Here is a 25,541-nt window from a genome sequence, read left to right as displayed (position 1 = left end):
CCTATAATAATCATCCATATCAATGAAAAGGATCACATAGGTGCAATTTATACAGCAATTTCCCGGAGTTCATCCACATTTGAAAATTAGTGCACTTGAAACTGATATTTTAACACGTTGGCACAGAAAAGCCATTTTCATACTTTCCATTACTGCGAAGTATTCAACTTTTGTGGAACATAATGTTCTCTGTGAGCAAAAAATATCAAATCAATATCTTAGTTGTATTAATACTGCTTACCTTGTAAATCCAATCCTATCACTATTGTGTCATCCTCAAGTCCTTCAATCACTTCACATTTGTATCTCCCATAGTCGTCTAGAGTTATATCTGTAATTACCAGAGAAGCATCATTTTCACTGGCTCCCTGTAGGTATACCCTGCCCTGGTAGCTGCCATAACTTCTCTTGAGGTGTCCCATTGCAACGAACACATCTACCTCCTTGAGGTAGTCTGAAGTGAGTTTGGTCCACTTGATTCGGATTTTATGGGAGCCAGAACCAGCTGCAGAAAAATCACCGACAAATTTGCATGGAAGTGTAGCATTGCCACTGCGGTGTGAAATGACTTTAGTCTGCTCCGCTTCCACAGACAGACGGGGTCCATTTTCTGTAAAGAGGTAAAAAGTTAATTAACATTCACATTTTTATTTTTCTGGTATAAAATTTAAGAATTTGTTCTGTATGCTGCCACAGGTTGTAGAAAGTGCACTTATGTCAGAGAGGAAAAGATCTCAGCAACCCGGCAAACGATCCAATAAGGATAAATAAGTTTGCACTGACAGGGTTCCGGTTTCTTTCATTGATCTAAAAACCTCTCTATAAAGTGCTTTTACTTTGTCTTTTTTAATGTTTTTTTTCAAATTTTCATAATAAGTTAAAGATAAGCAACGTAAAGAAAATCAAAACTTATCTTCAGTGTGGCACAAATTCCCTCTGCACTATAAACCTAGGGCTCTTTTTACAAAGGTGCGTTAGAGCCTTAACACGCAGAATAGCGCATGCTAAAATGCCGTGCGCGCTAGCCGCCACTGCCTTCTTTTAAGCAGGCGGTAGTTTTTCGGCTAGCGCATGCTAATCTTGTGTGCGTGCTAAAAACGCTAGCGCACCTTCGTAAAAGGAGCCCGTAGTCAAGGTTTATTTAATCCCCAATGGGATCCGTTCCGCCAGTGCGCTGGAGCTAAGCTAGTAGATTTCTACATTCAGTATCCCCTGCAAAATCTCGATCCTTGAAAAAGCCAACACATAAGGCAAAACGGGTCCTGTCGGGGATTAAATAAACCTTGACTTGGTTTATAGTGCAGAGGGAATTTGTACATAAGTTTTGATTTTCTTTAAGTTTCTTATCTAACTTATTATAAAAATTTGAAAGAAAAAGTAAAAGCACTTTATAGAGGGTTTTTTAGATCAATGAAAGAAACTGAAACCCTATCAGTGCAAACTTAATTATCCATATTGGATCGTTTGCCAGGTTACTGAGATCTTTTCCTCTCTGACATAAGTGCACCTTGGACTTAGATTTGAGATCATTTTTTGGTGTAGTTATAACTTATAGGTAGATCTCTACATCTCAATTTTGTGTTATACAGGTTGTAGAAACCCACTAAATCTTACTTCTAATGATTCTAATGCATGCAAGGAAATTTAAGAATGAGGAATACAATGCTTCTGAATATTGATCAATGCAAATACAACTTTCTGAAATACTCCATTAAGAAACACTCAGGCTGATATTTAAAAGCATCTATGCAGCCATAAGCAGTAGTAACTGCAGAAATGTTATTTTTTAAAAATTCTGTAGCAGTTCTGTAACATTATCCGTCTTACAAGTATTAGCAGTAATATTGAAACTACTGCTAGAGGTTGTGGTGCCAATTTTCGATTAGAAACCATAAAGGTGCAGGAGCAAGTAGGGTTTACTCCTGCCCCAAGGATCACTAGACTGTCAGGGCCAGTAAGTAGGCCCAGGAGAGCCATCTGGGGATTTAGGGGTCCAGGTGGGGAATCAGAGGTACTTGGGGCTAAACACGTGCTAAAACGCATAGCATACCTTAGTAAAACATGGGGATTAGTGCTCAGGTAGAAGAGTGTGGGATAAAGGGCTCCTTTTATGAAGCCGCATTAGCTGTTTAATTCGCATATTAGCGCGTACTAATTTGCCAGCCGCACTAGCCGCTGTCGCCTCCTCTTGAGCAGGCGGTAGTTTTTCGGCTAGCGCGGGGGTTAGCGCACGCTAAAAAGCTAACACGGCTTCTTAAAAGGAGCCCAAAGTCTCCATTTATATGGGTCCCGGCTGAATATTGGCTGGGACCCACAATGAGCTTCAGCAGCTAGGGTGCATATTCATTGGGGAAATCCTGAAAACCCGACTGGAATATGGCTCTCGAGGACCGGAGTTCCCTACCCCTGAGCTAGAAGCAGTTTTGTCAAGCCCAGAAATTCAATGCCAGTGCCGACACATATCTCAGCATTGAGTAGCCAGTGATGGTCAGTGTTTTAAAAAATGCTGACTGTTACCGGCTGAATATTGATCAGTAGCTTTTTGTTTTTGAAACGAGACAGGGATGTACATTGGTCTGAAATGTTTCTTGTCATTTTAAATCTGAAATGATATAAACAAGCCAAATTTTGGGGGTGTTTATATGTTATCAGTAGTGCACACTATTTCTTAATAGTGCACTCTAGTGGCAATATTGCTCTCAAACAAATTTTAAAAAAAAACCAAGAATAAACCTGACAAAATGAGAAAAAATAAAATAAAAACACTGCTATTTTGGATATCACCAAACAATTAACCTATAAGACAGACACATGGAAAACTATGGGCATTTCTACTCGGTCAAAAATTATAAAGACTAGGGGACACTCGATGAAGTTACAGGGAAATACTTTTAAAACCAATAGGAGGAATTTTTTTTTCACTCAGAGAATAGTTAAGCTCTGGAATGCATTGCTAGAGGTTGTGGTAAGAGCAGATAGCGTAGCTGGTTTTAAGAAAGGTTTGGACAAGTTCCTGGAGGAAAAGTCCATAGTCTGTTATTGAGAAAGACAGGGGGAAGCCACTGCTTGCCCTGGATTGGTAGCATGGAATATTGCTATTCCTTTGGTTTTGGCCAGGTTCTAGTGACCTAGATTGGCCACCGTGAGAAAGGGCTACTGGGCTTGATGGACCATTGGTCTGACCCGGTAAGGCTATTCTTATGCTCTTATTATCATAACAGAAAGCTTATCTACTGAACTTTCTTCTTACTGGAGCTATTAAGTTCATTCTTGGGCTATGGAAGTACAACTCTTTATTATATGTCTCCATTCTTGGTAGTCTTTCATATAGAAAACTTGCTTTTGAAAGATTTGGTCACTTTTCATCATGGAAAAAGAAATGGACATTATCTGTGGAATACTTAGCAGGCATCAATGAATAAGCTATAAGGATACACAATTGTTTTGTAATGATTTTGTGTTGTTGAAAACGTAGAGTAGACACCAAGGAGGGAATAGTAAACATGAAAAATGATCTGCAAAGGTTAGAGAAATGGTCTAATATCTGGCAACTAACATTCAATGCAGAGTAATGCATTTGGGGATTAGAAATCGGAAGGAGCCTTATGTGCTGGGAGGTGAGAGGCTGATATGTACAGATGGGGAGAGGGCCCTTGGGGTGATAGTGTCTGAAGATCTAAAGGCAAAAAAACTGTGACAAGGCAGTGGCTGTTGCCAGAAGGATGCTAGGCTGTACAGTATAGAGAGAGGCGTAACCAGTAGAAGAAAGAAAGTGTTGATGCCCCTGTACAAGTCGTTGGTGAAGCCCCACTTAGAGTATTGTGTTCAGTTTTGGAGCCCATATCTGGCTAAGGACATAAAAAGACTTGAAGCAGTCCTGAAGAGGGTGGCTAAAATGGTAGGAGGTTTGTGCCAAAAGATGTATGAGGAGAGACTGGAAGCCCTGAATATGTATGCCCTAGAGGAAAGGAGGGACAGGGGAGGTACGATTCAAACGTTCAAATACTTGAATGGTATTAACGTAGAACAAAATATTTTTCAGAGAAAGGAAAATGGTAAAACCAGGGGACATAATTTGATGTTGAGGGGTGGTAGACTCTAGAGTAACATAAGGAAATTCTTCTTTACAGAGAGGGTGGTTGATGCCTGGAATGCGCTCCCGAGGGAAGTGGTGGAGAGGAAAATAGTGAGAGAGTTCAAAAAAGCATGGGATGAACACAGGATCTCAAATCAGAAAATAATGGTATATATTGAAGAACTAAGGCCAGTACTGGGCAGACTTGCACGGTGTGGTTGAGGATGGGCTGGGGAGAGGTTTGATGAAGACTTCAGTATATGGAACCTAAGCATAGTACCGGCCAGAGCTTTGGGTTCTGGCCCAGAAATAGCTAAGAAAAGGGAAAATTTAAATTAAATCAGTAATTTAAAGAGAGAGTAAGGTTTGGCAGACTGGATGAATCACTTGAGTCTTTATCTGCCGTCATTTACTATGTTACTAAGTATAAAGATATTTGAACAAAATGAAAAACTCCCATAATGGAAAATTCTGGCCTGCACACACTTACAAAGATATAAGGAACTTTTTTTTAGTATAATGCAGGATATACGTAATCTTCAGAAGCCTCAATGGTAACTCTTCATAGGCTTCAAATATTGTGTAGTTAGATATTCATGAAACACACATTTTTGACAAAATAATTCACAATAAACCATATTCAAAAAGGTACTTAGCTTGAAAAAATGTGTCTCTTATTAGAGACTTGGACTGGATAACCTAAGGATTTTCAAGCCAAATACCTTTATGGATATAAATTATTGTGAAAGATTTTATTTTCAAAAATGTATGTTTCATGAGTATTTAACTACTGAGGCTTCTGAAGATTATATCCTGCATGAAGATTGTAACCGTGCTGTTTGTAAAGGTGTAGCTGTGCTGTTCATAATTATATCGAGCGTTAAGCACATGTACAAGATTTGGAAGTAATTACTACTGCCAGTGAGAGAAATTCTTCGACCTGCTCAACTTAATTAATTGTTACTGTGGTGGCATGACAGCCCGCACTAATTTGTGCTTTAACTTCATGTTGTGTTTGAGGGCAGGAACAAGGTGGGATGATGGGCAGAGAATAGGACTGCATGCTGTACTTTCTGCTTGCTAACCATCACTTTTGCTGTTAGTAGGTTCACTTAGCATGTGCAACCAGGTTTATACATGATAGTGGTACTTGTTGAGGACATGCTGGACACACTCCAACAATTACCATACAACCTTTTTACTTAGCATGGCTTAATTTTTGCTAAGGAGATCTAAGTGCACTTTAGTAAGAGACCCCCCTGGAGTATGATATAACCAGAAGTGTGATAATGTGCAGCATGAGTAAGGAAACATGGAATTTACATATAGATGAAGTAATGATTCTCCATGTTCAGCATACATCTTACATAAAGATGGCTGCTGTTTTCCAGTTTGAACAATATAATATAATATACCACAAATTTTAAGTTCCTTCGTACACTTATGGCTAATAATGCATGTGTCTGCAATATTGCTTGTATGTCGTGCTTATTGTAGATAGATGAATTTTTCACTCACATTTACCATGAAATATACTGTTATCCTAAACGGGTTTTATTTGACCTGTACTCCTCCTCCTTTCCATAGCACAACTAGGGGGCAGAGTGTGGCACAGTGGTTAAAGCTACATACATAAGAACATAAGAATTGCCATCTCCAGATCAGACCCTGGGTCCATGAAGTCCGGTGATCCGCACACATGGAGGCCCATGACAGGTGTACCCTGGCATAGTTGTAGTCCCCATATCGCTGTATGCTTCTCAAGGGAGACGTGCATCTAATTTACCCTTACCCGTCTCACTCTATGCCACTCTTAAGGAGATGTGCATCTAGTTTACCCTTAAATCCTAGAATGATGGATTCTGCAATTATTTCCTCTGGGAGAGCATTCCAGGTGTCCACCACTCGCTGCGTGAAACAGAACTTCCCGATATTCGTCCTGGACCTGTCCCCCCTCAGCTTCAGTCTATGTCTCAGCTAAAGCCTGAGCGAAACAAGCCTTAGCTTTTGAAATGTTTTATCAAGGGACATTTGATATGACTGATATTTTAGTGATAAGGAATCAGGATTTAACAACTTGCCTTGTAAATTTGCCACCAGGAGCACTGGCACGGGATTATTCTAATTTTTAGTTTTGGTTCTATCTTTGCAGTCAAATTTATCAAACATTATCTGGAAACCATGGACAGATCAAGCGTTAGTTAAGATTCAGCTGGGGACGAGGGAACAGATAGCTCAGAATGGGGTGAGCAGAGAGAAAAGGGAGATGAGAGCAGAGGTGTGAGTAGAGGAAGAATGGAAAAAGTCATTGGCACAGTTAGACTATTCTTCATCCATTAATGCTGTGGACAGTTGGCAAGACTTTTTTAATCGAATAAGCCTTTAATTCCTAATTGATTTCTGCATGGATCCAGGGAGGGGTGGGATGTACTTTGTATTAATACTTGTTTGGATATAAGTGCTGTTTTATGTATTAATTGAGTGTATATTGTTGGCACGTTGTATTTGATTTGAAAATTAATAAAGAATTTTGCCTCAAAAATAACACAGAAGTACAATGGAAAGAGGCAAATGAGATGTCAGATATTCAACCAATCAGTTACTTTATTGTACAAATAAGGGGAACTAAAAACAAAGTCTATATCATAATGTTTCTTGGATATAAAGTCACATAAAGAGATCCAAAACCTGTGGTTTGAATGTAGGCGAAGTCTAGGAATACCTAGCCTACATTCAAACCACAGTAACTGATTGGCTAAATATCCGACATCTCATTTGCCTCTTTCCATTGTAAATCGTTTTTAAATCCAGCTAACTAACCACTATCACCACATCCTCTGGCAATGAGTTCCAGAGCTTAACTATTCTTTGAGTGAAAAAAATGTTTTTCTCCTATTTGTTTTAAATGTATTTTCATGTTTCATTGAGTGTCCTCTGGTCTTTGTACTTTTTGAAAGAGTGAAAAATCAATTTTACCCATTTTAATCAGGATTTTGTAGACCTCAGTTATATCACCCTTCAGCTGTGTCTTTTCCAAGCTGAAGAGCACTGGACGTACTCTATAAACTAAACTAAACTAAACTAAGCCTTAAGTTTATATACCGCATCATCTCCACGGAAGTGGAGCTCGACACGGTTTACAAAGCTTAAAAAATAAGAAGAGAGGGGAGAAGGGTTTACAAAAGCATATAAAAAGAGGGGATGTAGACAGAAGGAGAGAAAGTTATATGCTAGGGAAAAGCCAGGTTCGCTTATTGCAGAAATACATCCAAGATATAGGGCTTCTTTTACGAAGGTGCGCAGGCAGTTTTAGCATGCGCTAGATGCTAACCCCTCCATGTATTTTCCATGTACCGCGGGGTTAGCGCACGTCATTGTAATGCACGCTAAAAACGCTAGCGCATCTTCATAAAAGGAGCCCATAGTCTGTGATAGTCCTGCCCAAAACACGCTTCCAACATGCTCCTTTGAGATTTAAATGCAACTCAGACAAACAGCATAGAAAACTGTCTAAGAAATATGTTTTGAACATGGCAGTTTGGGCGTTTTAGCAAACAAAGGGCCTCTTTTATCAAACCAGGGTAGAGCTTTTCACCGCGGACCAGCAAGGTAAATGCTCTGATGTGCATTCAATTACTATGAACATCAGAGCATTTATCTCACCGGTCCACAGTATAAACCTCTCCTGCATTTTGATGAAAGGGGTCAAAACATCCAAATGCCACTTTGTGCCATTTTCTGGACATTTTTCTCTTTTGAAAATGAGCCCCATAGTATACCTGAATTTCTCTTGCTTGTCAAGACAGAACTTATCTGCTATTATTTGTATACATATTGGAAGTTTGCTATTGCCTAGCTGGTTTTTCATTTTAAATCTTTTATTGAGTTGTTACAAATACAGAGAAAATACATTATTCTGTAGTTACGTTACAATCAGAAATGAAGGTGCAAGCAGAGAGCAACAAGCACCCATGTATAATGAGTAAACTAGAACAATTATATGAAGTCATAAGAATAAACTAGTACCGTATTTTCTCGCATATAACGCGCGCGTTATACGTGGTTTTTACAAACTGCATATACCCTTGAGCATTATACGCGTGAGCGCGTTGTACAAATTTTTTTTTACATAGTTCCCCCCCCGACGTCCGATTCACACCCCCCCCCCCCACAGGACCGCTCGCACCCCCACCCCGAAGGACCGCTCGCATGCACCCGCACCCCGAAGGACCGCTCGCACGCACTCCCACCCGCACCCCCAGCCTCCGGACCCCCCCCATCATGTAGAAGCTCCTACCGGTGTCCTGCTGCTTCCTCTTCCGGCGGTCCCGCCCTTTCTCTGACGTCAAGCCCTCTTGCCCCGCCGACTCCCCGACTCCCCAACACGATCGGGGCAAGAGGGAGCTCAAGCCCTCTTGCCCTAGCCAACCGCGGCACCACCGACACGATCAGGGCAAGAGGGAGCTCAAGCCCTCTTGCCCCCCTGACTCCTCAACTCCCCGACAATATCGGGCCAGGAGGGAGATTAACAAGTGGGCAGATTTCCAACGAGATAAGATTATCTGTAAGGAGATAGCTATAAGAGCATTCGATAATTTGGATTGCCAAATATCTAGGGCACTAGGCAGAGCAAGTGATCTGAAAAGGATTACATCAAAGGATAGTGGAGTTGAGATGGGCAATATATTGCAAATTATTTTCCAAATTGAGTTCCAAAACAGTTGAATAATTGGACATAAGTAAATCATGTGTTTAAGATCACCTAACTGACTATTGCAATGCCAACATGTATTGGAGTCAGATCTTTATAGAAGAGAAAGTATAGTGATTGCATGAGACTGGTGGATATGGTGGGGTGTAGAGAGTATCTATAGAAGTATAACCATTGGTCATCAGAGCCCAACTAATTAGATTCAGAAGACCAAAGTATAAATGAATTTCTCTTCCTTGTCAAGAGAGAACTTATCTGCTATTATTTGTATACATATTCGAAGTTTGTTATTGCCTAGCCGGTTTTTACATTTTTCCTGATATGCTGAAAAATTACCTTTCTTTATTTTCTTCTCTGCACACCCTTTTATTCTAAATCAGAGCAAAAATATGACAAATAGAATTAACTAGGGAAAAGCCAAAAGGTTTGTGGTAATAAATTCAAATGATTAAGCAACAGAGTCAAGAAACTGGCAAAATGCTAACATGAAGGATTTCATTAGTGATACAATACCTTAGGGAACTGCTACCCTGTAGGACTGTGGATTGATCCCTAGACACTTGGTTTTCATTAGAGCACCGACAGAAAGATGGACATCTCACTGTTCTCATCTCTTTGGCTGGTTGAGGTCTGCATTCAGCCAGACTTTTCAGCTGCCAGCGGAAATGCTAAAAGTGTTTTGCTCTGCCCTTTTTTTCTCTTTAAGCAGAATCAGCTTCTTTTCAATGGACCATTTCTGATCCTTTCAACTAAACAGTTCTCTCCAAAGAAAGGGCTTTGAGCTGTGCTGATGCTCATCAATCCCAAAGTTTGCAGATGGTGCAATTAAGGGGTGGAGTTAAATACTGAAAAGATACCACAGCCCCTTTAAAGATGAACTGACATCCCTGGTTGATGAATAAGTCAGGTTCATTGGGTAAGAGTAGCTGCATGTTATTTATGTAGATGTAGAACTGAGTGTCCATCGACTGAGTCAGTTTGGCTAGTGACTTGATGCAGATATTGAACAGAATAGATGACAGTGTCAATCCTTATGGTTCTCCACAGTAGTCCTGTCCAATTCACCGACTTACTATGGTGAATCGATTTAAATCAATTTGTTTTCCCCATGAATAGGATTCACCGATTCAGTGACCACCACCCCTCCCCCGGTGAGGCCTGCCATACCTCCAGGCCTCCTAAAGCAGCAGCAGCAGTGGCAATGACTGGCAGGGGATGCAGCTCTCTGAGCAGCTACTCATGGTCTGCCCCACTGGGGCCTTCCCTCTGCTACATCAGTGGTGATGATGATGTGACCTTGGCGGGGAGGCCATGGATAGCCTGTTCAGAGCACTGCCTCTGCCTGTCAGTCATCGCCATTGCTAATGCTGCTTTAGGAGACCAAAAGGTTTGTCAGATCTCACGGTGGGGTGGGGGTAGGGTAGGGGGATTGGTCAGGAAATGTTGCATAGGGGGTTGAGAGGCATCGAAGCTGCTGCACAGGGGGCTGGGAGGGAGGGATGGAAAGTTGCTGCACATGGGGGGAGAGAGGAAGAATTGTTGGGCATGTGGTGGAGGAGAGGAAAGGAGAGATGCAAAAAGAGGTAAAAGAGGGATGAGAGGGACAAATCCTGCATATGGTAGAGGGGATGGGTCATGCATGGAGATGAGAGAGGGAGAAATGTTGGACATAGGGTGGCGGGAATAAGGACATAGGGATATGTGCATAAGGAGAGAGAAGGTAATGTTGCACATGATAATGGAGGGAGGAAGGGAGAGATGCTGTGTGTGGGGGAATAGAGAGGTTTGACCCAGGGCAGAAGGCATGGGGACAGAGAAAAAGAGATAGAGAGAAAGAAATGTTGGATAAGGCAGTGGAAGGGAAGGTACAGAGTTGGAAGATGGATGGTGAACACATGCATGTTGGGTTTTTTTTCTGTTTCCTTTTTAGAATCAGGGACTTTGTAGAGGAGATTGTTTGCTTGATTGTGTTTTGTCTAATGTAAAACTGGCCGAGTGGCTGGCCATGACACACCTGGTACCTTATGATGGGAGCTACTTTGTACTGGATTGAATTCCTTTTCTTATGTACGTGTACTGCTTCTCTGCTCTGGATTGTTGCCACCTTGTTGTTCTTGGTTGTGTTATGGTTATCTTGCTTGACCCAATAAAGAAATTATTTTAAAAAAATAAAACATCAAATGGACAGGAGACCCTGGTGAGCGAGTTAACAGAAGACAAACAGAAACCAAAGCCTAGGACCAACATGAATTGAATAAAAAATTGACTAGACAACATAAGGTAGAAAAAATAATTTTATTTCTATTTTATGATTACAATATGTCAGATTTGAAATGTGTATCCTACCAGAGCTGGTGTTAGTGAGCATAAGCTAGGACCTAACAGAAAGAGGAAAAGTCTTTTTTAAAATTTTTGTTTACACCACAGCACAGGCATGGGGTTGGAGAGGGCAAAGGGGTGGGTGGGGTGGGTGAAGAGTCTATGAATAAACCCGCCAGGATGTTTGAAAAAAACAAAATAAAACATCCGAATGGGCAGAAAAAGTGAATCAAATTGAAAAATCAATTCAGTAGGATGAATCGAATCAATATTATTTTCCCCCCTGAATTGGGTAGCACTATTCCGCAGTCAATACCCATGATAGTGATGAGGTGCTGGCAAACAGTATGGACTGTTGCCTGTCTTATAGAATCTGAACCAAGCCAGTCATGCTAGCATATCATGATCCACAGTGTCAGAAGCTTCTGAGAAATCTAGTGGTACTAATACCAAGATAAATCCCCTGTCTTGGTTTTTGTGAAGATCATCTAGTAGGAATACGAGGACTATTTCTGTTCCATAGCTGAGTATGAATCGGGTTTGACATGAAACTATTTATTTATTTTTAAACCACCAGAAACACACCTTTTCTGCAACAGCCCCTTCCCTCTGGAATGCAATGCCACCACATCTCTGCAGTGAAAACTCTCTAACCAAATTTAAAACCAACCTCAAAACATTTCTGTTCAAAGATGAATACCAAAACTGCAGTTAAGAATCTTTTCAAAGGGAAAAAAATGCATAAATAAATAAAAAATATAGAGAACTGCTTTTAAGAAGCAATCACCCCCTTTCCTCTTGTATTCTTCTCCCCTCTTCCCTTCCTCTTATTTTTATTTTTCAACGTAATTAGAATTTCCCTCCCCCCCTGCTCCTCTTGTATCCAACGTGTCTAAACTTTGTCCTTGTCTAGGCTACAACCTGCCATATTTTATTTCTATTTTTTATGTTTTTTATAAATTTTTAATATTGTAAACCGGCCAGCAGTGGCGTACCTAGCCTATGACACCCGGGGCCCATCATTTTATGACCCCCCATCTGTATAAAAAACATGATCTTTAGTAACAATCCACACATCACACAAGAGTGTACCTAGGAATAAGCAGCATCTTACATACTGCAGTGAGCAGTATAACATCAATACTCCCATTGTAAAACTAAACAAGCCAGACTAGTACAGATCAATCCTGCACAGTCAATCCTAATAGAAAACCGTGTCTTTTGAACACACAGAACACAGAAAACACCTTTGCCTAGTATGGAATATGTAATCACAAACTAACCCCTCCCCCTTTTACAAAGCTGTAGTGTGGATTTTAGCCATGGTGGTAACAGCTCAGACTCTCATAGAATTCTGAGCATCAGAGCTGTTACCACCATTGCCGGTGCTAAAAAATGCTCTACAGTTTTGTAAAAGGGGGATAAAATACAAATACATAGACAAAGGTTAAATTGAACCACCAAGAAGTTGGACTCTGCATACAATGCAACACCACAGAAACAACAATGCATCTCTCCTAAAGCAAAAAAATAATTAAATAGAATTTTTTTTCTACCTTGTCTTCTCTGGTTTCTGCTTTCCTCATCTTCTTGTCACTCTCTTCCTTTCATACACTGTCTACCCTCTCTCTGCCCCTTCTATATGGCATCTTCTCTCCCATTCCCCTTCCAGAAACTTTATGCCTCCCCCTTCCATCTCTTCCTTCACCCCCATTGGTCTGGCATCCATCTTCTTCCCTTCCCTCCTTCAGTGGTCTGACATCTCTCTCCTCTCCTCTTCTTCCCTTCCCTCTCCCACCCCCCCATGGTCTGGCATTTCACTATCTCCTCTCCCTTCCCCCACTTCCATCAGCATCTGCCCCATTTCTTTCCCTCCAACCCAATTCCATCCAGTATCCTTCCCCCTTATATCTTTCTCCCCTTTCCCTGCATATCAACTCCATCAGCATCTGCCCCCTTTCTCACCTTTCACCACCCTTCCATATGACCCTGCCCCTTTATCTCCCTCTACCACCCTTCCATTCCACCCTGACTCCCTTTCTCTCCCTCTACCACCCTTCCATACTACCCTGACCCCCTTTCTCTCCCTCCCTCCAAACCAGCAAGGTCCCGCGATGACTGCTTCTGCTGCCTCTGCACCGGAAGAACTAAGTGACATTGGAGGGGGTGAGCTGGCAGTTGAAGGGAGTTGTGGCAAGGTCCCACGATAACTGCGGCTGCTGGTCCACCCCCTCTGATGTCACTTACCTCTTCCAGAGTAGAGGCGGCAGATGCAGTCATCGCAGGACCTTCCTGTACTTCAGTGCAGCTACCGTACTTATTCTGAAACAGAGTTGGCAGCCACGCTGAAGTACAGGTGCCGTTTAGAGCAGCATGGGAGGTTCCGGACCTGGCCGGCCGGCTGTGCACCCCCCTAGGGCTGGCACCCCGGGGCAGTCCGCACCTCCTACCCTTGGTACACCACTGCAAGCCTGATACCTGTGATGGTCGGTATACCAAATTATAAATAAATTGAAACTCACTTACATCCTAAGCAGTTTATATTCAGGTACTCAGATATCTCTCCCTATCTGTCCCGGTGGGCTCATAGTCAGAAGCAGGCCGGTGTGACTAGAGAAGCCTGCCACAAAAAGAGAGGCCTTCCGGGTTGGGAGGTTGGGAAAAGCAGAGGGGAAGGAAGAAAGGAGCAGAGAAGCCAGGGAAAGAAGGGGGTGGGGCAAGGTGAGCGGCGGGCCTCCTTTAAAGTGGGTCCTCACCTAGCACAGTCATTTTTCAGCACTGCTATGGTGTCTAAAGTCAGATTTCCACCCTTGATAACTTTTCACCACCTTTTGCTTGCCATGTATGTGACTAGATCTTCCTTCTCCTAGGTCTCTAGCGTACCCGCAGGGAGTAGCTGGGGCTGACCACATACTGCTGTGTGCCTAGAGTTAGGTGCGGGGTATGATATCTCAGTTGCCTCTTGTCTAATCACAGTGTGTCAAATTGGTTGTGGTTGATCATTCTTTGGGTGAGCCCAGTTTCCATGGGGAGCCAGGGTTGGTGCTTGAAAAGAACATTTTCAGCTGGAGCTTTATTGGAGCAGAAACCAATGGTGGTGCACCACATGCGTTTGGATTTCTGTCTTGTCATTTGTCTACGTGATCCTTCAGGTGAGCTGCACTTTGCTGGAGGACGTCCTTTTCTGTCCCTTAGTGGCCCCTCTGAACCCAACTATGGTTGCTTTCTCTCCCATTCTGAGGCATGGGCTTTACGTATTCTATTACGTGCTGCCTGGGGTCTTCAGGTATGAGATGGTGCAGCTGTCCTCTTCCCGCTTTCAAGCCTCATGGCTTTTTTGAGGGCATTGGCTTCTATCTCAGTAGCAGCTATCTCTTTCTCTTGTTGCAGCTTTGCATGTTTGAGTGTCCTGACTTGTCTTCCTTTAGCGTGAAAGAGGTATGGATTAGCGGCCATTCCTTTGTGCACAGGGCATGCAGGAGAGTGTAATTCAGCTGAGGAGTTTGGTGTGTCCATCATGGTGGGCCACATGGTTGCGAATGCAAGGCATGAGGTGGGACCAGGTAAAGCCTGCCAGCTCAGCCGGCCGCCTCTACAAAGGTCTAGCGCTGGTTAGAGAATCCGGTGTGTGTGTGTGTGTGTGTGTGTATTAGGCATCTGTTTGTTAGGGCAGATGTGATTCTGCATAGGACGCCGATACTCAATTCTCAGCCACTTCATAGGCAGCCACTGAGACCGGTGTCCTGTACAGTGCATATACCCTCTTCCAGATAAAGACTACCTGTCTTAGGGGAAGAGCAAGCTGTACTCTCACTTTAGGCTCAGATTCTATAAACGACATCCTGATTGTAGGCAGTGGTAGGCGTCAGAATGCACAATTTTTTTAAAAAAAGCTCCCGATGCAGACTGTCTCCTGGAGCCTATGGAGGCCCGCAAGCCCGCCTTAGCTCGCCTAAGGCTAGGTGTGGGCATGGTTTGGCCCTGAAGTAGCCTTAAATGGACCAAGGCGGCTGTACGTATCTCCCTAGGCCAGCGGGAGATGTGTACAATGTAGGATGTATGCCCAGTCCCTCCTGCCAGACCCCCCCTCATAGATTGCACCCTCCAGACCCCCCCATACACTAGAACCTCTCATAACCCCCAAACCCTCCCCAGACCCCACCCTCTGGACCCAACTCTAACTTTTTCAAAGTATGGGCGGATGGGTTTTCCCTCCGTCCATCTTTCAGGCCCACTTCCATTTGACTGAGGCAGGCCTGCCCCTTCCCAGTGCATTGTGGGATGCACCAGGGAGGGGCCTAAGGCCTGATTGGCCCATGTGACTAAGGCTCTGCCCATAGAAGGGACCTTAGGCTCCTGGGCCAACCAGAATCTTAGGCTCCACCCATAGGCACATGGGCCAATCTAAGATTCCGGTTGGCCCAGGCGCCTAAGGCCCCGCTCATGGGAAGAGCCTTCGTCATGGGTCAATCTAAGATTCTGGGTGAGGACGGCGCGGTCTATGGGGGGGTAAGGGGGTTCTGGCAGTAGGGATTGGGCATCACTCCTGCTGCAATCTATTTGTTGGGGGGGGGGTTCCCGGAAGGAGGTATTGGGCATCCCTCCTGCCGGTGATCATTCAGGGGGGCCAGGAGCCACAGCTGTGGCCACTAAACATATCGCGGCAGGGAGATCCCTTGCTGTGATAAGCTTAGTGGCGATCCGATTTTCTAACCGGCATTTGTAACATGGATGTCAGTTTAGAGAATCGGGTTGTTTTTAGATGGGCTTAGGTGCAATTCTGTATAGGATACCCATTGGCTTCTGAGACCGGGCGTCCTATACAGAATCTGGGCCTTAATGTCCAGCTTCCAAGAAAGTGAGTACAGAAGGTAGAAATGTGGTAATGGGAAGTAAGGCCACAGTTTTGTTTTTGATTCTGCTTCCTGACAAAACCAAGTGGCGGATTTAGTTTTGTTTGGAACCAAAACTACTGGTTTCAGTCAGCCTCTATTAACTCTTCTTCTGAGCACATCTACTGTACAAATAGGAGGTGCCTTGTGCTGTGCACACATTTTGGTATGACCTAATTTTATACACCTAAAACACTATTTTATTGCAAAAATAGTTTATAACATTTTCCTCAGATTAGACATTTTTGGCCACTGTACAGATAGCTTAGGCGTTACACCAGTGTAATATATAAGACGGTATTAAAATATGATGATGATAATAATAATAATAATAGCAGTTTAAAATTAAGCAACGGTAACGGGGGACATTTTTAGAACCATTTATATGGAACCATTTAATCACCTTAGCACACCTGTCTTTGGACTAAAATAACATCTGCATAATTTAATATTCGGTGGCTGCTCTGCTTTTCTGAGGAAACTGATAGCACTCTGCACCATGAAAATATATCACACTTCAGTGCAACAGTAACACAAAGCGAAGGAGTAACGCTAATGTGTAACTTTAATCTTCCTTTCATATTACCTATGTAGAGTTCCAGCTTTATTAGATCTCTTGGGTCCCTAGTACATCCTGTGTTTCTCTCAGGCTAGTGATGACCCTCAAGCACTGAAGCTGGGGACGGGGGAAAAACAACTGCATTATGCTACAGATTGAATCACCTACACATTAAACTGTATTAACCCAATACACTTATGCAGTATACATATCACGGATAAGCAATTTATATTATTTGATTTCAATATGATTCCAACTTTTTCAATAATGTTGCTCTCTTAAATGATGCACAAAGATTAAGTAGGTTTAATCCACCTGCAAATAGATATAGTTGAAACATCTAGTTGTTTGTTAACCATTTTCCACTGTCTCATAAAAAACAAAACAAAACAAGATTATGTTGAGCATTTAAGTCTGTTTTCTTTCTTGTGAATGCAAATGAAAATAGTCATCTTTACCTTAGACTGCATGATAATAACTGCACTTAACTATCTTCCAGTTGTGCAATTTTTTTTATTTTTTTATTTGTAAACCATTAAACTGATGCAACAGAGGAGAAAAGGGCACAGTAAAGACAGAAGCAGCACTCACACACACACACAAAAATGTCACTGCGGCATGATTTGAAACATTACAGGAAAACTAATGAGTGCATTTTCCAGCTTCCGAGCTGGAAAGAAACTGCAGACAGTTTCTCACATGCATTGATGATTGCTTACCTTGGATGTGAATAATTCTCCCTGGTTCCAGTGAAAAGTTGAGCATGTGGTATTCAGCCCAGCAGACAGACATCAGCACCATAAAAAGTGGACCCTTCATGTTTGCAAACCAAAAGAATCTTCTTCACTGTGAGAGCAGCACACACAAAGAGGCTCATGAAATCTGGAAACCGTACAATAAACCGAGTCAGCTGCTGCAAAACTAGTTACTAGTTATGATCATCATATAGCAGGGTCCTCGGCATTGTTTACCCTGAACTGCATAAACGGTTAGCTGTCCTGCAGGCTTTACTTAACTTGCCCATTGCCACAAAAGCAAGAACCCGTACAGTTTTCTACATCAGGTTTCCCTAGTTTACAAAATTTTACAGCACTGCTCATGACCTTCCATTGACTTAGCAAACATGGTGTCAAGTTTTATGTGAAGAACAAAATGGACACAGTATCTTGTTGAGAGCTTGCATATTTTATTGCAGCATCACTTACCATCCTGGAGTGCCTGTGCATCCATGGAACTGTTGGGACACCATGTACAAAAGCAGTCTACTGCTGTACACACCACCCCTGCAGCTGCCACTGTTGAGATATATTTTTTCATTCATTTGTGCCATAATGCTGACACTCGTAAGCACGCTGAAGATACAGCAAGCAGAGTTACAGCATATGCTGCAGATAAACCTCAGCCACATTTTAAATGGCAGCTAGGCAAAGGCAGACCTCAAATCAGGAGGAAGACACAAGAAATGAGAGGGTATGGTATGAAACTTATTATAGTTGTGTTTTTCTAGCATTTCATTGTGGCATGAGTTAAGGTTCTCATAGCTCTCAAAATGTACTAAAACTCTTGGCAGCCTTGATTAGCCAGGTTGAGTTTTTCATTAGCTCAGAGTCTTATAGTAGGTACACATTTCTATGTACCCCGTTTAGGGTTTCTCTATAAGTTCCTGGCTCACATGTTGACACACTACAATTGCTAATTCCAAATGCTATTCTTTGCCAGTTTTGGAAAATTTGAAAAAAGCATGTGCATCTGTGCTGAGCAAGAGATGAGATTAAGGGGGTTAGTTTTTAAGGTTCAGTATAATACTGGGGGGGGGGGGAATTCTATAAATGACACCTAAACTTAGGGGCTGATACGTGCCGTATCAGCGCCTAAATTAAGAAACGCTGTTTAAAATGATGAAAAATGTCAGTTAAAGTGCCTTAAAAAAATTGTGTCAGAATCGCACCTTCATAGGTGCTTTAGGCCACCAAATGCCACTATGAGCATGGCCAATGATAAAAGTGGTGTTAGGTGGCCTAAAGTGCCTACATAGGCCCTTTTCATGACAAAGATAAGTGCCAGAAATGTAGGCCTAGAAAACCTTGGCCTACATTTCCGGTGCCTATCTTTTGCAGGGGTGCAATTTTCTATAGGGCACTGTTAAATGATTGACATATGATCAGTGGCTGCTTTTTAGGTGGCTGCTGATATCAGTGCCCTGTAGAGAATTTGGGCCTTACTGTGCAAGTTAGTTACTCTTGTGTGTACTTTAGACTACCTAGTCCAGGGGTGTCCAACCTGCGGCCCAGTGAAATATTTTGTGCGGCCCCGGTCGAGGGCGATGCAGTGTTTTCCTCTGCTGCCCCCAGGTGTTTACCGTCTTGCCAGCTCCCTCCTCTGTTTAGCTGCAGCGTTTGCACGTTTGTGCAGCCCCAGAAACATTTTTTTTTTTTCAACCAATGCGGCCCAGGGAAGCCAAAAGGTTGGACACCCCTGACCTAGTCCCTTTAAGATGTGGCATTTAGGTGTACTTAATTATACAGCAAACACAACAACAAAGGTGACCTATTGGTGTTCAGTCTCTTTCATTATGATGGACTCAACACGATCGTGTTTCAGCCCATAAAGACCTGCCTCAGGAGTCCAATCTGTTAGCTATCACTTCAGAGATTTGTGGACTAAAAAGTCTACAATAGCAGATGCTGAATGTTTAGATTTCCTAAGCTTACAGCAGAGATGTCCTGGTTTTGAAAATCTTTCCTTTGTGTAGGAGGGCATCCCAATGAGAGAAGGCAGTGGGGGGAGTGGCTGGGGGTGGGATTAGAGGCGGGGCTTGAGGAGGGATTGGGGGCATGGCAGAGCAGAACCGGGGCATGACGGGGCGGGGATGGGTAGGACTGGGCAGGCCTAGGGGTCCAGATTTTTCAGATGGAAAATCTGATAACCCTAAATAAGGGCATTTTTCCTTTTATACATGGACATTTATTCCTCTTTAGTAATCACTCTTGGATGTTCAGATGTCAGGTCCTACCTGATCCTGCCCCAAACATGCCCATAACAGGCCTCCTTGTTATTTGGATGTACTTCAGTATTGGAAGTCCCTTTTTGTTTTTTCAAAATTGATACTTGGACGTTTCAAGCGAATGGATATCCATTTTGTCCTGTTGAGATGTGTATATGCTTTGAAAATAAACACCATAAGCAGTGGTGTACAAGGGTGGGGTGGGGGAGGACCACCCCAGTTGCACGCCCTAGGGCATGGATCTCAAAGTCTCTCCTTGAGGGCCGCAATCCAGTCGGGTTTTCAGGATTTCCCCAATGAATATGCATTGAAAGCAGTGCATGCACATAGATCTCATGCATATTCATTGGGGAAATCCTGAAAACCCGACTGGATTGCGGCCCTCAAGGAGGGACTTTGAGACCCCTGCCCTAGGGGGATGCACAGCCGGCCAGGTCTGGAACCTCCTTGAACCTGCACTTCAGCGTGGCTGCTAATCCACCCCCCCACGGCCAAGAAAAAGGCTAAGAAGCCGGTGGGAGCGGTAAAAGCACCCTTTAAGGAATGCCCTCCTGATCTGGCTCAATCCCACCCCCTTTGTGACGCCACCAGACAGTGTTCTCAGACATTGGTCGATCTTGCCTGGGTGCTGCAACCCCAGGAGCCAAAACGCTGATCGCTTTGGTCTGTTGTGTTTTATAGAAGAGCAGAACCGTAGTGGAAACTTTGGTTCAAAGTTTGAGGTATCTCGCTAAATTCTGTTTTAAGGCAGCTATTAAGATATGTGTTTAAATACTGTACACGGCACACAAAGTAAATTTGTATTAAAATGCAATATAAGAAATGTAACTGTTACTATTACGTCAACGAGTCTAATTCAATAAACATGTTTCTGGGATCGCTGAATGGACAATAGCCTTTTTTTTTTTTTAAAAAAGTAAGGCTCGATTTCTCTTATCTCTGCTGTGATGTCCACAGTGGAGGGAGGAGGGTCACATTCAGATTAGTGCTGCAGCAGTACTGGATTGAACAAGTCCAATTGTAAATTGTAGGCTCTGACTCTTAGGGCTCCCTTTACTAAGCTGCGCTAGTGGTTTTAGCGCGCGCATAGTGCTAGACGCTAACGGCAAAGGAGGGAAGGAGATGCTCGGACCGCGTGATCAGATTTTAAAGTATTTTGTGCGCATTCCCTCAATTAACTGCAGGAACAAGGCCATTCACCATGGGGCAGTGAATGACCTTGTCCCCGTACTCGCTGCGACCAGATTTTTTTTCATCCCCATTTTGGCGGGTTACTCGCGGCTACCCGTGGCTAGCCGTGGGTAACAGTCACCGTGTCATTCTCTAGTAGAAACCTCTATTGCAGGTTATTAAAAGGTGGTGTTAACAATTTACAATTATTTATAAAAATGGGGCATGACTTGGGCGGAATGGGGGTGGGGCTGGGAAGAACTGGGCAGAACTGGGGGAGGGACCATGGGCCTGGATTTTCGTTATGGAAAATCTGGTAACCCTAATTCTTTGAGCATCTGAGCATTTAGCGCTCCGGGCCATGGTAGAAACTTCTACCATGGCTTAGTAAAAGGGGTTTTTTTTTTTTTTTTTGGGGGGGGGTATAAGTGCCTTTAAAACTAAACATAATAACTTGAATCCATATGTTTAAACATAGGCAACCAGTGTAGCTGGCACAAGACAGCCCTAATATGGACTAATTTGGTCAAATTTTCAAAAGTAAAAATAGGTTTCAACTGATAAAGCATTTGTTAATAATAAAAACATGATATCCCCCAACACGACCCAATTCTCTCTCTTGAACCCTTAAAATCAGACACCGTTCCTCAAGACCCAAAACTCCTTCTCAACTTCCTTGAACTAGTCAAGCACCTCCCACTTCTGGAGGCATAGTTATGCTTTAAGTACAGTCCTATCTACCTGCTTAGCTATATGGGCACTGGCCTTGAGCATTGCTAGTACCTGCATAAATGGCAGCTCCTCCCCATCCCCTATCTGTTATAGAATTTAGACAGGCTGGGTTATAGAATAGGATCCATGCAAATGTGTGCACAACTTGTAACTTTTGCCAATTAACTGCAATAAATAAAATCAATTTATTGCAATTAATTTGCCAATTATTTTGCAAGCCGATCTGCATGCAAATTTTGGTGCTTAAGTCCCAACACCATATACAGTATAGAATCCAGAGGTTTGAGGATATGGCACACATTCCTTAAGAAAAGTGCAACTATATGCACTTAGGCCCAGATTCTATAAACGGCACCTGAAGTTAGGTACCTTGATTGGTGCGCTAGGCACCTAACCTAATTTTTAATTAGCTTAATCAGCACCATTAATGAGCAATCATGAGCTCATAATTGGCAAAAATTAAAATGAATTGAGTGGTAAGCACCTAACTCAGTGGGTGCCTGCTAGTGCTGCCCGATTCAGGGAAAAAAATTTGATTTGATTCAATTCGATTCAGCCTATTGAATCGATTTTTTGATTCGATTTGATTTGATTTTCCTGTTGGGTTTATTTTATAGCCTCTTCACCCCCTTTGCCCTCTCCTACCCACACTGGTGCTGTGGTGTAAACAAAATAAGCAAACAAAAAAGACTTTCCCTCTCTCTGTTAAATCCTAGCTCACGTTCGCGGTCTATCACCAGCTCTGGCAGGATGCACGTTTCAAATCTGACATATTGTAATCACAAAACAGAAAAGAAAATGATTTTTTCTACCTTTTGTTGTATGGTCATTATTCAAATCATGTTGGTACCACGCTCTGGTTGTCTTCTGATAACTTGCTTGCCAGAGTCTCCTTCTTTCTTCTTTCTCCGTGCTAATCATCCATCTTCCATCTCTGTCCTCCCCTTCCGTTTCCCTTCCCTCCTCCGGAGGTCAGACATCTTTCCTTTTTTTTTTGTTTCCATCCCCGCAGCTGCAGTGATGGATCCCACCATCCCCAGATCCACCATCTCTCCTTTTCTTAACCACCCTTTCATCCAGCATCTATCCCTCCTTCCCCACCATCCCAGGGTCCACTAGTTCTCCCTTTCTCTTCCCAACTACCCTCCTATCCAGTATCTCTATCCCCCACCCCCCTCCACAACATGCCTTGTGTCCAAGTTCTCTCCCTTTCTGTTCCTTCCCTCCCTAAATCCCATTGTCCATCATCTCTCTCCCTTTCCTCTGTTTTTAGAACCATTATTTCTTTGTCACCCCCCCCCCCGTCTGGTATATGCACGTCTCTTTGAACCCCCTTCCTTCCCTCCCTCTGTGTACTTCTACACCAGGGATCCCTCTGCTTCCCACCCACCCCCCACCCCCCATAGACCTGCATGTTTCCCACTGGCCTCCCATTCTTACCTTAAGATGATCGGTAGCCTGCAGAAAGGATTGAGGGGCTGTAGCGATCTTTGCAGGTTGCTGTCATCCTCAGCACCACATTCGCTCTACCGCGGTCCTGCCCCTCCTCTGACATGATGAGGATGACTGCAGCCTGTAAAGATTGCTACAGTACCTCGATCATCTCTGCAGGCTGCCAATAATCTTACGGTAAGAGTGGGAGGCCTGGGGGGAAGCCGGAGGACGCTGCAAAGGCCTATGCAGCACTTCCTGACTTACCCACCCCCTTGCCCCCTAAAGCAGGAGCGGCAAGCCAGCAAAATGCAGCGCTGCCGCTCCTGCTTTAGGAGGCGAGGGAGGAAGGTTGGTAACCGAATTGGCGAGGCTGATTTTTTTTTTAACAATTTAATTTGAATCGATTTACCCAATTTGAATCGGTGAATCGATTTGAGTTGGAAATCGGGCAGCACTAGTGCCTTCTGCTTTCAGGTAGGCGTCTAACCCAAGGCGTCTACCAGAAAGTAGGTGTGGTTAAGGGTGGATCATGGGCAGATCTTGGGTGTGTTTTGCATCTGGGTACCCATATTGGACATAGGCACTGGTAGGCGATGGTATTTAGGCCAAGAAAACCTTAGCATAAGGGCCGCCCAAGATTTTGACGCCTACTGACACCAAAGTTCAATTTAGGCACCTCTAGACACGATTCTATAAACAGCACCTAACCGAAGACTGACAAGTGCTATGCAATGAGTTTCTCGGCAGCTATCTTATATAGAATCAGGGCCATAATGCACACTGATATCCGTGAATGATATTCATTTCACACAACAGCCTGTCTCTAGTTGAATTAATGAAAATGCTGGGGGTAGTATTCAGGCTGCAGCAGTAGGCTGTGAGCTGAACTGCCTGTGCATATGCATCTCCTGGCACTGAATAACCGAGTGTGTGCGCTGATCTAAAAGTTAACTGAGCACCAACTGGTGTTCTGAGTACAGATCACTGTTTGGTTAAAATGACACAGTCTTTTTCGTAACTTCATGCACTTACTTATCTGGCTAGTGGACTGAATATTGCCACTAATTGGCTAAGTTGTGACTCTGCACAAACCACACCCCTGGCCCTTCCCTAACTTAGCTAGATAAAGAATGACCAGTTAGCAGGGATAATCAGAGGCACTACCAGGTTAACTGCTCCTGAGTATCAGCGGCCAAGCTGTTTATTGGGATTTAATCAGGCAGGAGTGTTTCCTGCCCAGGTAAACCCCTTTGAATATTGTGCCTGCATGCTTTTGAAATTAGATGGCAAACATAGATCATGCTTTGCCAGAGGATATGGTGAGAGGGGTTAATGTAGCTAGATTTAAAAAAAAAAAAAAAAGGTTTGGACAAGTTTCAGGAGGAAAAGTCCATAGTTTGAGACAGACATGGGAGAAGCCACTGCTTGTCCTGGATCGGTGGCATGACTGCTGCTGCCATTTGAGTTTTTGCCAGGTACTTGTGACTTGGATCAGCTTCTGTGAAGACGGGCTACTGGGCTAGATGGACCATTGGTCTGACCCAGTAAGCTATTCTTATGTTATTAGGGCATCTGTATGGTCACCAGTCTAGAAAATTTCTGCACATTGTTAATGGCAAAGTATCTGATGTTAAGTGATGCAGCATTTTTTCTTTATGTTATAGATCACAGTTCTTCAACCGCCGGTCTGTGGACCGGTGTCAGTCCGCAGAAAATTCCTGCCGGTCCACGCAGGACTGGCGAGATCAACTTCTTCAATTTCCTGCCGGTCCGCGCAGGAAAGAAAGAAGGCAAGATCAAGGAGCTGTCCTTCGCGCAGGGCCGGAGAGATAATAGGGAGCCTCACACTGTGCTTTCTCCCCTCCCAATGGCTCTCCTTACAAACGCAGCGATTGAAGAAGGAAGCCTTGGAACTTTTGCTGAGTCGGGCCGCCTCTGATGATGCAACTTTCGCTCTCCGAGAGGCGGTGCAACCCACAAAAGGACCCGAGGCTGCCTTATTGAATCGCAGCGCTGGCAAGTAAGGAGAGTTGCTGGGAGGGGAGAAAGCTGCTGGGCATGATGAAAAAAAAAGAGACATCTGCTACTGGACCTGGAGAGGGAGAAGGAGAGATGCTGCTGGGAGGGGAGGAGGGAAAGGAGTCTGGGAAGCTGCTGGGTAAGGGGGAAAAAGGGATAGCTGCTACTGGACCTGGAGAGGGAGAAGGAGAAGGAGAGATGCTGCTGGGAGGGGAGGAGGGAAAGGAGTCTGGGAAGCTGCTGGGCATGGTGAAAAAAAAGGGACAGCTGCTACTGGACCTGGAGAGGGAGAAGGAGAGATGCTGCTGGGAGGGGAGGAGGGAAAGGAGTCTGGGAAGCTGCTGGGCAAGGGGGAAAAAGGGACAGCTGCTACTGGACCTGGAGAGGGAGAAGGAGAGATGCTTCTGGGAGGGGAGAAGGGAAAGGAGTCTGGGAAGCTGCTGGGCAAGGGGGAAAAAGGGACAGCTGCTACTGGACCTGGAGAGGGAGAAGGAGAGATGCTGCTGGGAGGGGAGGAGGGAAAGGAGTCTGGGAAGCTGCTGGGCAAGGGGGAAAAAGGGACAGCTACTACTGGACCCGGGAGGGAGGAGAGATGCTGCTGGGAGGAGAGGAGGGAAAGGAGTCTG

At 43.8% G+C, this 25,541-nt stretch overlaps 1 protein-coding gene across 2 annotated transcripts in view; it reads right to left on the bottom strand.

Annotated features, from left to right (window-relative positions):
• The window catches only part of HAPLN1 (hyaluronan and proteoglycan link protein 1), a 121,745-nt gene that overhangs the window by 55,000 nt on the left and 41,204 nt on the right, over nucleotides 1–25,541 (bottom strand). The window contains exons 2-3 of one of the 2 annotated variants that reach the window (XM_033923099.1): nucleotides 17,276–17,438; nucleotides 242–610 (exon numbers count right to left, since the gene is read on the bottom strand). In XM_033923099.1, coding sequence (XP_033778990.1) covers nucleotides 242–610; nucleotides 17,276–17,375 — 469 coding nt within the window. In that variant the 5' untranslated portion in view covers nucleotides 17,376–17,438. The remainder of the gene's footprint in view (nucleotides 1–241; nucleotides 611–17,275; nucleotides 17,439–25,541) is intronic. The other variant, XM_033923183.1, reaches the window with a different exon arrangement.

This window comes from Geotrypetes seraphini, chromosome 1 (assembly GCF_902459505.1).
Source record: "Geotrypetes seraphini chromosome 1, aGeoSer1.1, whole genome shotgun sequence".
Classification (NCBI taxonomy): domain Eukaryota; kingdom Metazoa; phylum Chordata; class Amphibia; order Gymnophiona; family Dermophiidae; genus Geotrypetes; species Geotrypetes seraphini.
This window is presented reverse-complemented; position numbering and strand designations above follow the sequence as displayed.